We start from the raw sequence: 13,111 nt of genomic DNA, 5'->3' as shown, positions 1-13,111 counted from the left end.
ATCTCTACATTAAGCAATCATTGGACATACACATCATATGAAGTGAAACAGTCATGAAAAAAAGTTTTATATACAAGTTCAAAATATGTACATTTAATGTAGGGATAACGCATGTTTTTTCGTGTTATAACGTCTGCAGAATCCCGAGGGATTCTGAAGATGTTATAACACGAAAATAACATGCGCTAACGCTATTCTAGCATAAAACGCGAAAAAACGAATAAATGAATACATTATCCCTCAACATCATTCCATGAAATGCGCGGGAATATCCGAGTTGTTTTTTCACGTTGACGTCATTTCCATTTGAATTATCCGTTTTGGGCCGTAATACGTTTACGTTCTGCAACGGAACGCTCATATATAAAACGGTGTTATAACAGCACGTGAGCGCGAGAATCTCTCTGTTAAAACACCCCCAAAAAGTGACAAGAACAGCAGTTTTATGCTAGAATGTATTTTTGAATCCAGATATTCAGAATGTCTCTGTGAAATGATGAAAGATGAATAACTGCCATGCATCAGCAGAGTTTCTGTAACTAGGCAATATAATTATGTTTTGTGTCGTACTGAATAATGTTTTAAAGACCCACCACGACCTAATGACCTATTTTTGGCCACAAAACCTTCATCAAAATCAATTCTTATAATACAGTTAATATACAGCTTTTCAAATGGACTAGTTAGGCCCTAACTGATAAAATGTGTTTTCACAACTTCATCTGCAAACTTATTTAGTCAGTTTCTTTTCAGCATAGTATTAAGAATATTGAAGAACAGCTGGCTTACATTGTAGAAACAAAATGTGATTGAAATTTAACTAAACACACTGATATATGTACATATTACTACTTTAATTCAATAAAATGTTAAAACATTAAACATATTGTCTTGGCTTAATATATCTCAATGTCGGTTTGAAATTAAATTCTTTTATATCTCACATTTTTGATGCAAATCATGTAAATTTAAAAGAATACAGTTATTTTGTGGTGCCTCTTTGAGGTATTAAATCGATATAGTAGAATATTTACACTTCTGTGCTATGCCGCTAAAAGCTTAATTAAAGGATGTTGCACGGGTGTCGCTCGCAAAGACCATAAAAATGAATATTTTGCGTTCGAAATCAACGAATTGTAACAGTTTATAATTTCAACATGGTACCTGGCAGTTTAGAATCAATTGGCAAGAAAATACCCTTTAATGCTGAAGAATATTTTATCGTTTAGTATTCTTAAAAGGACATAAAATATTTAAAAACAATTATACAACTATCATGTTTTGCTTAAATAATGAGAATGTACGTAAGAATTACAGTTTGCATATCTGTGGCTGAATTTGTGTACCTGTATATTTCTGCTTCTGACCATGAAGTAAATGAACAGCTATTTCCCGATGCTTTGTTGTACACGTACCATATCATCTACTACTGCTGTTTTCCACACGCTATACACTGCCTCATAATGATGACCCGTGTCTGGTCAAGTGGTGTACTCCTGTCCAAAAAAAAGAATCTCCTCAGGCGTTGTAAATCTGCAGAAGCTTTTTATTCTTAAATCGACGCTCACATATTCCCCATCTTTCAATAACCTCGGAACCCAAAGGGCACTAACTTTTGGCATTTCGAGATCTTCAACAAAGATATTTTTCACAGTTGAACATAACATTCCGAAACATTTTGAGTGTAGGAATAAAAGCAAAGCGGTTGAATGCCTCAAAACATTTGATACTCTGAAATATGTAAATATTTACTGTTCTTGTGCCTATAGATATTGTCGCCAAAAACTTTTAAACATTTTGGTGGTCTATCCCTAAATCCTTTTATGGTCGGATACCTGGTAATACTTGGTTTTCTTTCAGCTTAAACATTTGGCCGTCTGATATCTAAAAGTTTGGTAGTTTTGATATCTGCAGATCATCTAGTGATCTAATAACTAAATCATTGTGGATACAATGCCTTAAAACTCTCAGTGGTTTAATGCCAGAAACATAATTAGTACCCTACAGACATTAAATGGTCTAATGCCTTGTAAAATTGGAAGTGTAATTCCTAAATCATTTGGTGGTCTTTTTTTTTTTTTTTTTTTTTTTTTTTTTTTTGGCAAATTTAATGTTCTGATACCTAATACATTTCTTGGTTAGTCTAATACTTTAAAGTTTAAAGTTTAAATATTATTTGACCTAACATTTTAGTGGTCTGATGTCTAAAATATTAAGCGAACTAATGCATACAAACCTTTGGTACTTAATGCCCTAAGTCATTTGATGATTTGATACCTTACATATTTCATGGTTTGTCTAATACCTGAAACATGAGTGGCACAATGCCTTACAGATTTGGTGGTCTGATATCTTAAATCAATTGAGCGTCTAACTTCCATGATATCAGGTTGTCTAATACCTTAAAAGATTATGTACTGTAATGCCTGAAACGACGGGCACTCTAATACCTGAAAAAAAAAATAGTGGTCTGATGCCTTAAAATTGTTTAGGTATTATGCCTTGACCATTTCGATGATTTGATACCGTAAACATTCATAGGCCCTATACAAAAACATTGTTAAGCAGTCTTATGTTAAAACATTTGATTTTCAAATGCCAAAACCACTTAGGCATCTGAAATTTATAATTATTAAGTGTTCATGCATAATGTCTCAAGCATTTGGTGGTCTGATACTTTAAACTATCGTCTTATTCATACATCTTGTTGTCTGATACCTAAGATACATTTATAAGTCTGATACATTTTAAACAGCTGGTGTTGTCATGCCTAAACGTTGAGTGCTTTGATACCTAAACATAGTGGTAAAGGTAGCAGGGTACACTTAGATTCGAAAATTTTGGATACGGAGTCTTACATGTAGCGAGTTGCAATATTTACATCCCTAATGAGCTAGGGTGGACATTTTATAAATTGCCTGCATGTTTTGTGCGTTCACGTAATTAATGGCAAGATCAGAACTCTCATACAAGAATTAAGAAAGTTATCAAAACGAAAGTTTTACACCATCCATCAAAATAGTATGCCAAATTCATCAATTTTGCACTTTACGATCAGTCTGCAATGATCCCGCTGAAATAATTCACAATTTTATTGCATTTCTCAATTTAATAGTCCTTACTGAACTTCAGGATAAAAACGGAAAAGGACCTTGTTTTTTTTCCCTCAAAATAGCGAAAATGTTCCCGAGTATCAATCAGTAAGCTCGGAAACCACCCGTGATTTCTCATCGATTCATACAAAGCTAGCAGCAGTTAGTTTTACAACTGATATTAGAATTTTACATGTATCGGCTGTTTAAATTTTCTAAACAAATTTTTATTAGTCTTATTCCTAACATCATTCCTAAAACAGTTAGTGGTCTAATACCTATAACAAAATGACCTTTCATTTGAAACTAGAAAAAAAAACCCCGAAAATCGAAGCCATATAATTATTCGTCCACAAATCTCATCTGTATTTTGGCGACAGATTCTAGCTCTAGACAAAAGCACATCGGTAGATACAAAGGCCGCTCCATTTTGCAGCATTCTTAAAAAGAGTTAATTATAGACAAACAGATTTTGGCTAAAATAATATTTCTTAAAATATTATGAATATTAAAACTTTTTATTTTGAAATAATCTTAAGAATGCCAAATGATCTTAAATTGGTAAAATATTCACATATTTTAGATGCTCACGCATGCCGCCCTTAAATCTGATAAAGGTCGACAGTACACCAGCATGATGGTCCTATCGGAACGCCATAGAATTCGGCTTAGTGGTCGATGACCTGTGCTATTTATCGTCCACAGCTTAATTCGCTGGGGTTTAAAGTAGTGTAAACAAGCACATGTTTACTTCAAGATGGAAGTGTTTCCTAAAATATTATTGATTTTACAAACAGTTCTACCAGTTATAGGAATTTTTATTTTATATTATGTTGTTTCGTGTATTATCTATTTACGCCGAGCAAACCAGAGATTTTGTGGAGCAAAAGGGCCAACAAAATGTCACTGGTTGTTCGGAAGTTTCGTTCATGTAAGTAACAAGTTCGTGTTTAAAGCACAAATTAAATAGTCGTATTGATAGTCAATTATTCATCTTTGTGAGAGGTTAATACCTATATCGTTCTGAAAACATTATGTAAAAACAGTTATAGTGATATTTGTCAATAAACACAGCTACAAGATTATATTCGTTCTTGAATTAACACTACAAGTGCAATCTGGATTGCTACGTATTTCTTTTAACAGCGTTTTATTATTTATTTTTTTCCATCCTACCACTCTGCTACATCCTGTACGCGGTGTCCTTGGTTTACACGTTCATTTTGCTTACCTTTTAAATCGGACTGTATATGAACAAGTATTTTAATTCTTATTGATTGTGTATTTTCATTCAAAGTCTACATTTGATGGTCTATATTTTTGTCCAATCAATGATTTCAGTTCCCAGCCGATGCCCATGAAAGGGCGATGTACCTTGTTGAAATGGCAAACACCTATGGCAGCGATCAAGGGTACGTTCTACTATGGGGCATTTTCAAGAAACCAATTGTGGTGCCCTGTAGTCCAAAAGTGATGGGGAGTATATGCAAAAGTAACGGTAAGTCTTAAGGGATGGGAATGTTCACTTTGTGAAATATATGCTTTGGCTGAAAAATGCATTTTTCATTTCAAATTGTTGGGTGTATATAGGTAACAATTATATCAAGATTAAGTGTATTCACACGAAAAATCGGTTGACCGTTGAGAGCTATTGTTAAGCATGTAAAGTAACATTTGCCCGGAGAAGTGTAACAAACACAGCATGTGTTTTGACAACTGTGACGGTATGACTGATTTAACAATACAAACTGACGACTTCGTCTGGACTTGTGGATTCATCCACATTTCCTTTATATATATATGAAAAGCTGTATTTGATGTTAGAAGTACTTTATATTCTAACAATGGAGTTAGAGAAAAGAGAGAGCTATATATCACTTGTCTTTCATCCTTAACATTTCCTTTATATAATGTTAACTTGTAATTATACAAGTCTAAGTCATGTATACTTTGGAATAAATTTGTTAAAAGTAACAATGGGATTCCACGCTTGTATTCAAATGCGTTTCACTGTCTGGTTGAAATTGGCTGCTAAGCTTCTGTTTTGTTTAGACGGAAAATATTCTTAAATGCTTTGTATTTTATCAGAACCAAAGTCAAAAGGACTCGGGGGCTCTTATCGGTTTTTACTGCCGTGGCTTGGTGAAGGTTTGCTTGTTGCCAACGGAGAAAAATGGGTGCGAAACAGACGTCTGCTAACTCCCGCCTTCCACTTCGAGATTCTAAAGCCTTACACCAAAGTGTTTAACCAGTCAGCTGATATACTTGTGGTAAGCTTTTTTACCTCGGAATTTGTATAAGATTCCCTCGGTAATTTATCAAAAGTTTGTTCGTGTGTTAGGTTTTGGGCATTGATATTACTGCTAGACTTCGTAAAATATTTAGATATTTTTGATGCGAATATTCCAGTACTCCCTCTTAACCAGTATCTAAATGCTGCTATTTCTGGACCAGCACTAAAAAAGCATTTTAGATGTTACAATTATAACAGTTTTGAATGGAGTCTACATTTGGTGTTAGCTAAATACTTCACGTATTTTGTTGTTGTTGTTGTTTTTCAGAAAAAGCTGATGAAGAAAGCAGAATGTTGCGAGAGGTTTGATGTTTTTCAGCAAATAAGTTTATGCACGTTGGAGGTCATACTCAAATGCGCTTTTTCATACAGTAAAGATGTACAGAGTGCTGGGTAGGATTTGTTTATCTTTGATACATCTGCACGGTTTTTCCATACCCGCTCTTGTATCGTTAAATAAAACTCATATTTAATTGGTAGGTTTGTATAGGGAACGCGGGAACGCGGTCGGAGGATCGGGGTTACTCGGCTGATCTCGGTGTTGAATATCTTCCCGCTGTTGGTTTGAAACCTTGATTAAGGTGTGCAGTCATTTTATGAAGTATTCGTCAAACTTGTTTATTGAAGGGCAGTGGCTCTATATCAAGATACACGCCAGTCCCTCAGATAATGACCGTTGGCACTGCTGGGATCTTTCTCCACCGTCAAAAGAGCTAAAAGTCTACGCATGACATAAATGTGTGTGTGCTTAGACATAAATGAAAGGGAGAGATGTGGGTAGAGAAAGCGCCAAATAGGAAACATAATATTCTTTACATGGCTTCTCATCTGTCAAATGGGAGGAGGGGGTGCTTTGATATATTGTTATTGACAGCTGCTGTTGACAGCACTTAATGTTTATTTGGGCGAAATGCTTACACTATCCAAAATAGCCACTAAGTAAGACTTCGGCTTTGTCGACCGGTGGTGAGCTAATTGGGAAGATTCAAATACAACACGGATCCAGAAGGTCAAGTTGCTCCACAGCCAAGATATCTCAGTCCAGTGTCTTAGTCTATGGACAGTTATTTCACTTGCAGAAGGCAGGCTCTCTCACTACATAGTAAAAAAATATTGCCGACTGAAAAAAGTTTAAAATATGCACTCTGTCTACAGTTATGTTTCATTCGAGATATTTGCTGACATTGTTTTTTTCATTTCTTTCACTCTGAATTGTACTAAATACGTCTGCTTTCTTATTGAATTACAGAGAGGCTAATCCATATGTGAAAGCAGTCAACAGATTAACAGACGCTGTCATATATAGATTTCTGTAAGTTTTTATTTTTTCTTCTTAAGTGAACTATTGTAAAAATCATGTGTGTTAAGAGTCTATTTTTTGTTAGAAAATATGTTTATACCGAGTCAGCTTTTATATTGCTCGATTGCATTCTATTCTTACGAGGCGTCTGTTATAGATTTTGTTTACTGATTGCTCGACTATTTAATGGCCATACCTGTCTCCTTTTAGCTGAAAAACCCGGCTCATGAGTACTTTTATCTTAGACTATGTTATTAGAGCATTTTTATTCATAGACAGGATAATATAGGTATGGAATAGAATTTTAATGGACATAAATAACTCGATTACTTACCATGGGAGGTGCGGCTACTGTGACAAAATATATAAAATTAGCTTTTAGATATGAAATATCGCTAGGTTGTCTAAAAGATGTAATATTTTGTTATAAAGACATTATTATCTATTTATAAAGAAACATTTTACAGGCGTCCTATAACCTTCTTTGACACTATATGGAATATCTGTTCAGTGGGGCGACAGTTTAAGAAAGACTGTGAATTTGTTCACTCCGTGGCGGAGGAAATTATCGACAAGCGGAGAAAAACACTGGTAATGTATTAGAAAATAACCTTTTATAGCGGTAAAAGATTGAAAAGGCAAATCCTCATTAGAGATAATCAAAGGTTTTGCGGAAAATTAGCAATTTGGTAGAATTATTGGCAAATAAGCCAGTGGCTGTAGTTTTCCGATTTCGATACACCTTTTGCTCGAGTTGCCCCTTTCCTCGTTGTTGACTGTAAACACTTTAGAGGTAACAATTTAGTCTCATCTTTATGAAACATTGTGAGAATGCTTAAGAGAGGACCACTCTAGGGAAGGTGTGCTATATTGAGAAAAAAAAAACACATATTAACTCATAGAGATCCCATTTTTTTCAAACTTGAAAGTTGGTTATTTTGAGTGAAAAACTTGGTCACGGGGTCAGATAATTCAAGAACTTTATAAAAGCTGCAGATCGAGCACCTTCAACTGATCTTCGTTAAACTTTATCAGATTGATTGTCTTGATGAAATTAAGGTCAAAAGTTGAAGCAGGTTGACATGAAAGCTAAATTGAGGACACGAGGTCAATATGTACTAAAATATTATTTTGGTATGGATAGACGTCATATTTTCTACTTTATTATCCAGTAACACTGTCTAGTTCGATAGTAGGACTCTGAGACAGAAAGTAAGGTATCAAGGTTACATCACAGAAAAACTTTGTTCGCCACTAAGCACGGTCAGGGCGCTCAGTTTTTCTAAAATGTAGGTCATGTTAGAAACTTGGTCATCTGAAATAAAAGATTGGGTTAGGTGAGCGATAAAGAATCTTCTTGGTTCGCTTGTTGATTATTTTTGTGCATTATTAAATTGAGGAAATATAACTTAATGTCCTTGAGAAACGTTCGCTTATGTTTTTTTTCTGTTCTTGTTTATTTGAAGGAACAGACCGGAAGTTCCAAGAGTAGTCGGTACATTGACTTTCTGGATATCCTTCTAACTGCGAGGGATGAGGAGGGTCGAAGTCTCACAAGACTGGAAATCCGGAACGAAGTGGACACATTTTTGTTTGAAGGTCTGTAACATATACATGTAGAATGTATGATGAAGTTCCCATAGTTATTTATTTTAGTTGTAACAGAACATAGTCATGATAATTGTGACATGCTCATATGTGACAAAATTTTACCGCGATGAAGATTAAGAATTAGCTAAATTTCAAACGGTTATGTAGTACATACAATGCATTGACAATATGGATTGATAGTAATGTTATATTTGGCATCTTTCTAGGTTATGACACAACAGCTAGTGCTATATCGTGGATCCTGTATTCTTTGGCGGAAAATACCGAATGTCAGCGGAAATGTCAGGCGGAGATTGACGAAGTACTCGACGATAGGGAAACCGATGATCTAGAATGGTATGAAGCTGGGTTATACTTGAGTACCTTTGTGTCACGTTTTCTGAGAACTCAGTGTAAAGAATAAACACAAATTGTTATAGCATATTTCAGAAACTGTTTTTTTTATTTGTATTTTTTAGTAAATTATTATAGACAACACTTTATTTCATCTCAAATCATATTAAATGATGTATGAGCGAACAGTTGCTCTAAATACAATACAATATTACGTGACATGGTGTTATTAATTTCAGTTCTAAAATATGGTAGGAAGTAGAATTACATTTTCAATGAATGGACTGTTTTGGGGGTAAGGGCACATCCCCATTACAGCAAATAAGTATTTTACAGTACTGCGAATGTGTCTCCAGCCCCATCCCAGTCCTACACGCAAAACAAATACCATTTTATGGTTATGATCTTTTTGGAGCATTTCGGCAGCTTTATTGTATAAAAGTTTTTTTTTTCACATAATACAAGAAGAAAACTTTCGGTTAAAACTGTACTAAGCAGATGGTCCATGCAGAGACACAAGTGTGCTGCTAAAGGCAAGTTTAACTAGAACAAAAGTCTGTTTCGGAAATGAGTTGTCTGGCTGCATGAGGCAACCGGCTGCTTGATACAGGTGACCTGTAAATCGGGTTAAGTTGTAGGTGCTTGTGCTCTCACTTTTGTTTTACATAAATACGGTTTTACCAGCACCTTACACGATCAACACCGGTCCAGATATCAAAGAAAAATCATCAAATTTTGTTACGTACGTATGAATATAATATAATATATCCTAAACTTTGATTGTAGAATTCGGGAGGGGCCATCCTCGAAAAAAACAACAACAACAAAAAAAACAGTTCCACAAAATATTGTTATAACCGTGCACATACACATTTCTGACATTTCTGTGCAATATGCATGTATCTGAATCGACAATGAATAAAGCCTCTTACCGAACCGATTGAAATTAAACATTCAAAATCATGGTTTAAAGTCAGTGGAATAATTGCTTCAAGGGCGTTTTCAACACTTTTCAGACTGTAAATTTGCTAACGCATTACAAACTGATTTAACAGCTTCTGTTTCTTCAGTGTCAGTTTCAAACTTGCTTCATATAAAATTAATCTTATTTTCTGAATGATCCCGCTAAATGTCAAAGTAAAGATGTAATAAAGACAATATGTTGTTTTTTTTCAATATATTAGATATCTTCCTATAAATTTCAATGAAAACTGTAATATCATGGTATCATACCACGCGGATTGATTTAAAAAAAAAGAATGAAAGAAAGAAAGAAAGAAAGAAAGAAAGAAAGAAAAGAACAAAAACAATGCATAATTGATTTAAATGATGCATGCATCCTCTGAGTGATAGATATTTATGAGTTAAAGTGGCCGATTAGAAATTGTGTTTAGTGCATATTTATTCCAGTTAACTTTCATATTTCATATTATGCACTGCTGTTTGAACTTTTGACAGGTCAGATTTAAATCAGCTGGAATACCTAACAATGTGTATCAAAGAAGGTATGCGTTTACATTCCCCGGTACCTGGTGTGAGCCGCGAAACAACACAAGACTTTGATCTTGGCGACAGAGTAGTCCCTGAAGGAACAATTTTCATTTTGAGTATTTGGATTTTAAATCACATGGAAAATGTTTGGGGTCCAGATCACATGGAGTTCAAACCAGAACGATTCTCTAAAGAAAACATCGACAAGATTGAACATTTCCAGTATGTGCCGTTTTCAGCAGGACCAAGGTCAGAACACTTGTATATTTGGCTTACATCAATACAAGATAGTGTATTTTTTGAGAAAAAATACAGTTATAAGTAAGAGTTTCAAAGTGAAACGTTTGCACACTGTAAACACGCAATTCATTTAGCAAGTTAAAATGCCAGCATCATTGTCGTAGGTTGACTGCTTGTCGAAAATGTTTTCCTTCTACCTCGGTAATAATATTACTGCATACAGAATCTAAACTGTTCATTAAAGGACACTTCTTTATCTGAAACTGATCTAGAAATGAATTATCAAGATATTGAAATTAATTAGTGTTTCAGGGCCGGATCCAGAAATTAAACGGGCGTGTGGAAGGGGGGGGGGGGGGGGGGGGGCGGGGGGCGCACAAGTCTTGAACGAAGATGCCGACGCAAAGGCGTAAAGCAAAGGTATTCTAGTTTGGCGATTCAGGGGTCTTCCCCTGAAAAGTTTTTGAAATATGAGCATGAAATGGTATTCTTGGGTGCATTTATTGGTGGGTGTACTACCGTCATATTAGAGGGTGTCAGAGGGCTCTTCCCTGCAAAGTTTTAAAATATAGGCGTGAAATGCTGGCCCGATGCATTTTTAGGTCTCTTGATAGAGTGATCAGGGGGCTCTCCCCTTGGATATTTTGAAATACAGGTATGAAACGGTGGCCTCTTGTGCGTTTCGGGGTCAAAATTTTGAGGAAAAAATATTTCTTTGCCAACATATTAGAGTGAAACTTTGATGAGTAAAATTCACTTCTCAGCCAACGGGGGGGGGGGGGGGGGAGAGTGGGGGGATGCACGGGCCCCCTCGATCCGACCCTGCATCCGGGCCTGTGTTTTTACTATTGTCACTGAACGAATTAGTAAAGACTGAGCTATACGATTGTCAAATATTTTTCAGGAACTGTATTGGACAGAACTTTGCCTTGAACGAAGAAAAGGTTGTATTGTCAAAGTTATTGAGAAAGTAAGTAAATTAGTATTTATGCAACAGATTAGATAATCCGGAAATAAACGTTTTTGTAACTGTTAAAAAAATTAGCAACGACGAGTCGTAAAAAAGTCTTGTCAGCAGCATAGTCTAAAGTAATCTTTTTATACGCCCGAAGGGACGTATTATGTTATGGTCCTGGTGTCCGTCTGTCCGTAGGTCAGTCTGTCCAGGCCAACGTCCTGGTGTTTATGAGCTTCATTCCGTCTATGTTTTATATGATATTAGAAGAAAACCACCCAATTTATGTTTGTAATTTAGCCCTTAGAGGTAAAAAAAATGCCACATAAACACCGTATATTGGCACGCCCGACCGTCCGTTAGCAATTTCGTGTCCGCTCTGTAACTCTTGAACCCCTCGAAGGATTTCAAGGAAACTTGACACAAATGTTCACTACACTTAGACGATGTGCAGAGTGCATGTTTTGGATGTCTCATTTCAAGGTCAGCGTCAAACTTAGTGTCAAAGGTCATATGAGTGTGTTTCGTGTCCGCTCTGCAACTCTTGAACTGCTTGAAAGATTTAAAAAAAAGGGTTGGCACAGATACATGTATATGTTAACCACACTCGTTGTTTCGGATGACTAGCTTCAAGGTCAGGTTCACTCATAGGAGTGAAAGGTCATATATGATTTTACTGTGTCCGCTCTATAACTCTTAAACTGCTTGAAGGATTTCATAGAAACTTGGCACAAATATTCACCACACTGAGGCGACGTGCAGAGCGCATGCTTTGATTACTCAGAGCGCATGCTTTGATTACTCGCTTCAAGGCCATTTTAATTTGGCAGATCCCTTTCTGTTCTCTCACAATATTTTCTTTTTTTTTGCTCACCTGTCACGTAGTAGCAAGGTGAACTTTTGTGATCACCTTCGTCCGTCCGTCCGTCAGTCATCTGGATTTGTTTTTTCGTTCATGCATTTTTTTCTCGGGTTTGTTCCTGTCCCTAAGCTAGTCTTTCATATTGTCCTCCTTTTCAGATAGAATCATTTTTTATTGAGTTATGACTCTTTAAATTGAACGTCGAAAAAAACGTTGACAACTACTTCGATAGTTTTGTTGTGATTAAGGAGGAATCATACTATAACTTCTTTTCAGAGCCCACGTTATTGACTGGTACCAACAAAAACTGGAAGATATTTCTGATTTAGATCTGTGGATATTTTTTTCGTTTAATGCATCAGTAACGTTTCCATGACGTCGCTAACATGACCACTTCGCGCACTTTTGACGTCAGATATATGGGGACAAAATCTGCCTTGAAATTATTGTACCGGCAATATTTTTAACGTAAATCCATAAATTATACATGAATGAAAGCTGACATGAATCTCATTACGATGATTTAATCGGCATTGCTCTACATTTTCGCTTTATAAAATGAGAGCCAAAAATCTAGTTTTCTTTTTACTTAAATTTTCCACAAAAAAAAAAAAATAGCTTCGCTTATCATTAAAAAAACATCCATCCGTGTTTATTTTACCAAAATTTAATATGTTTTACACGTATTCGCCCCTATTGATCCGTGTTTATTTTACCAAAATTTAATATGTTTTACACGTATTCGTCCCGTGAATATTATAGTGAAAAACAGAAAGTTTTACCGTGCCGTTTTGTGGCTATAAGAACTTTTTAAGCATCACTACAGTAACATTTTTCGACGCTGATGTGAATATATGGCCCTTAATTAAGGTGGAATGCGCCTAATTTGAAGTTATTGGGTTTCGTTTCGAAATTTTGATTAATATAGAATTCA

At 35.5% G+C, this 13,111-nt stretch overlaps 1 protein-coding gene across 1 annotated transcript; it reads left to right on the top strand.

Moving 5' to 3' along the window:
• Positions 1-3,385: 3,385 nt before the first annotated feature.
• Positions 3,386-11,349, top strand: LOC123551975 (cytochrome P450 4F1-like). Its single transcript, XM_053541519.1, has 10 exons — positions 3,386-4,023; positions 4,434-4,590; positions 5,181-5,362; positions 5,654-5,778; positions 6,635-6,697; positions 7,153-7,276; positions 8,152-8,284; positions 8,503-8,632; positions 10,088-10,369; positions 11,265-11,349. Exons 1-10 carry the CDS (start codon positions 3,850-3,852, stop codon positions 11,332-11,334), a joined length of 1,440 nt encoding a protein of 479 aa, XP_053397494.1. The 5' UTR covers positions 3,386-3,849; the 3' UTR covers positions 11,335-11,349.
• Positions 11,350-13,111: the final 1,762 nt, after the last annotated feature.

The sequence above is a fragment of the Mercenaria mercenaria genome, chromosome 4 (genome assembly GCF_021730395.1).
Source record: "Mercenaria mercenaria strain notata chromosome 4, MADL_Memer_1, whole genome shotgun sequence".
Taxonomy (NCBI): Eukaryota; Metazoa; Mollusca; class Bivalvia; order Venerida; family Veneridae; genus Mercenaria; species Mercenaria mercenaria.
The sequence above is the reverse complement of the archived record's forward strand: the minus strand, read 5'-3'. Positions and strand labels throughout refer to the sequence as shown.

Excerpts from the sequence above, each read along its gene's own strand:
- LOC123551975 (XM_053541519.1), top strand. The coding sequence starts at position 3,850 with ATGGAAGTGTTTCCTAAAATATTATTGATTTTACAAACAGTTCTACCA. Across the intron at positions 4,024-4,433 it reads TGTTCGGAAGTTTCGTTCAT|TTCCCAGCCGATGCCCATGA; the intron begins GTAAGTAACAAG and ends CAATGATTTCAG. Across the intron at positions 5,363-5,653 it reads AGTCAGCTGATATACTTGTG|AAAAAGCTGATGAAGAAAGC; the intron begins GTAAGCTTTTTT and ends GTTGTTTTTCAG.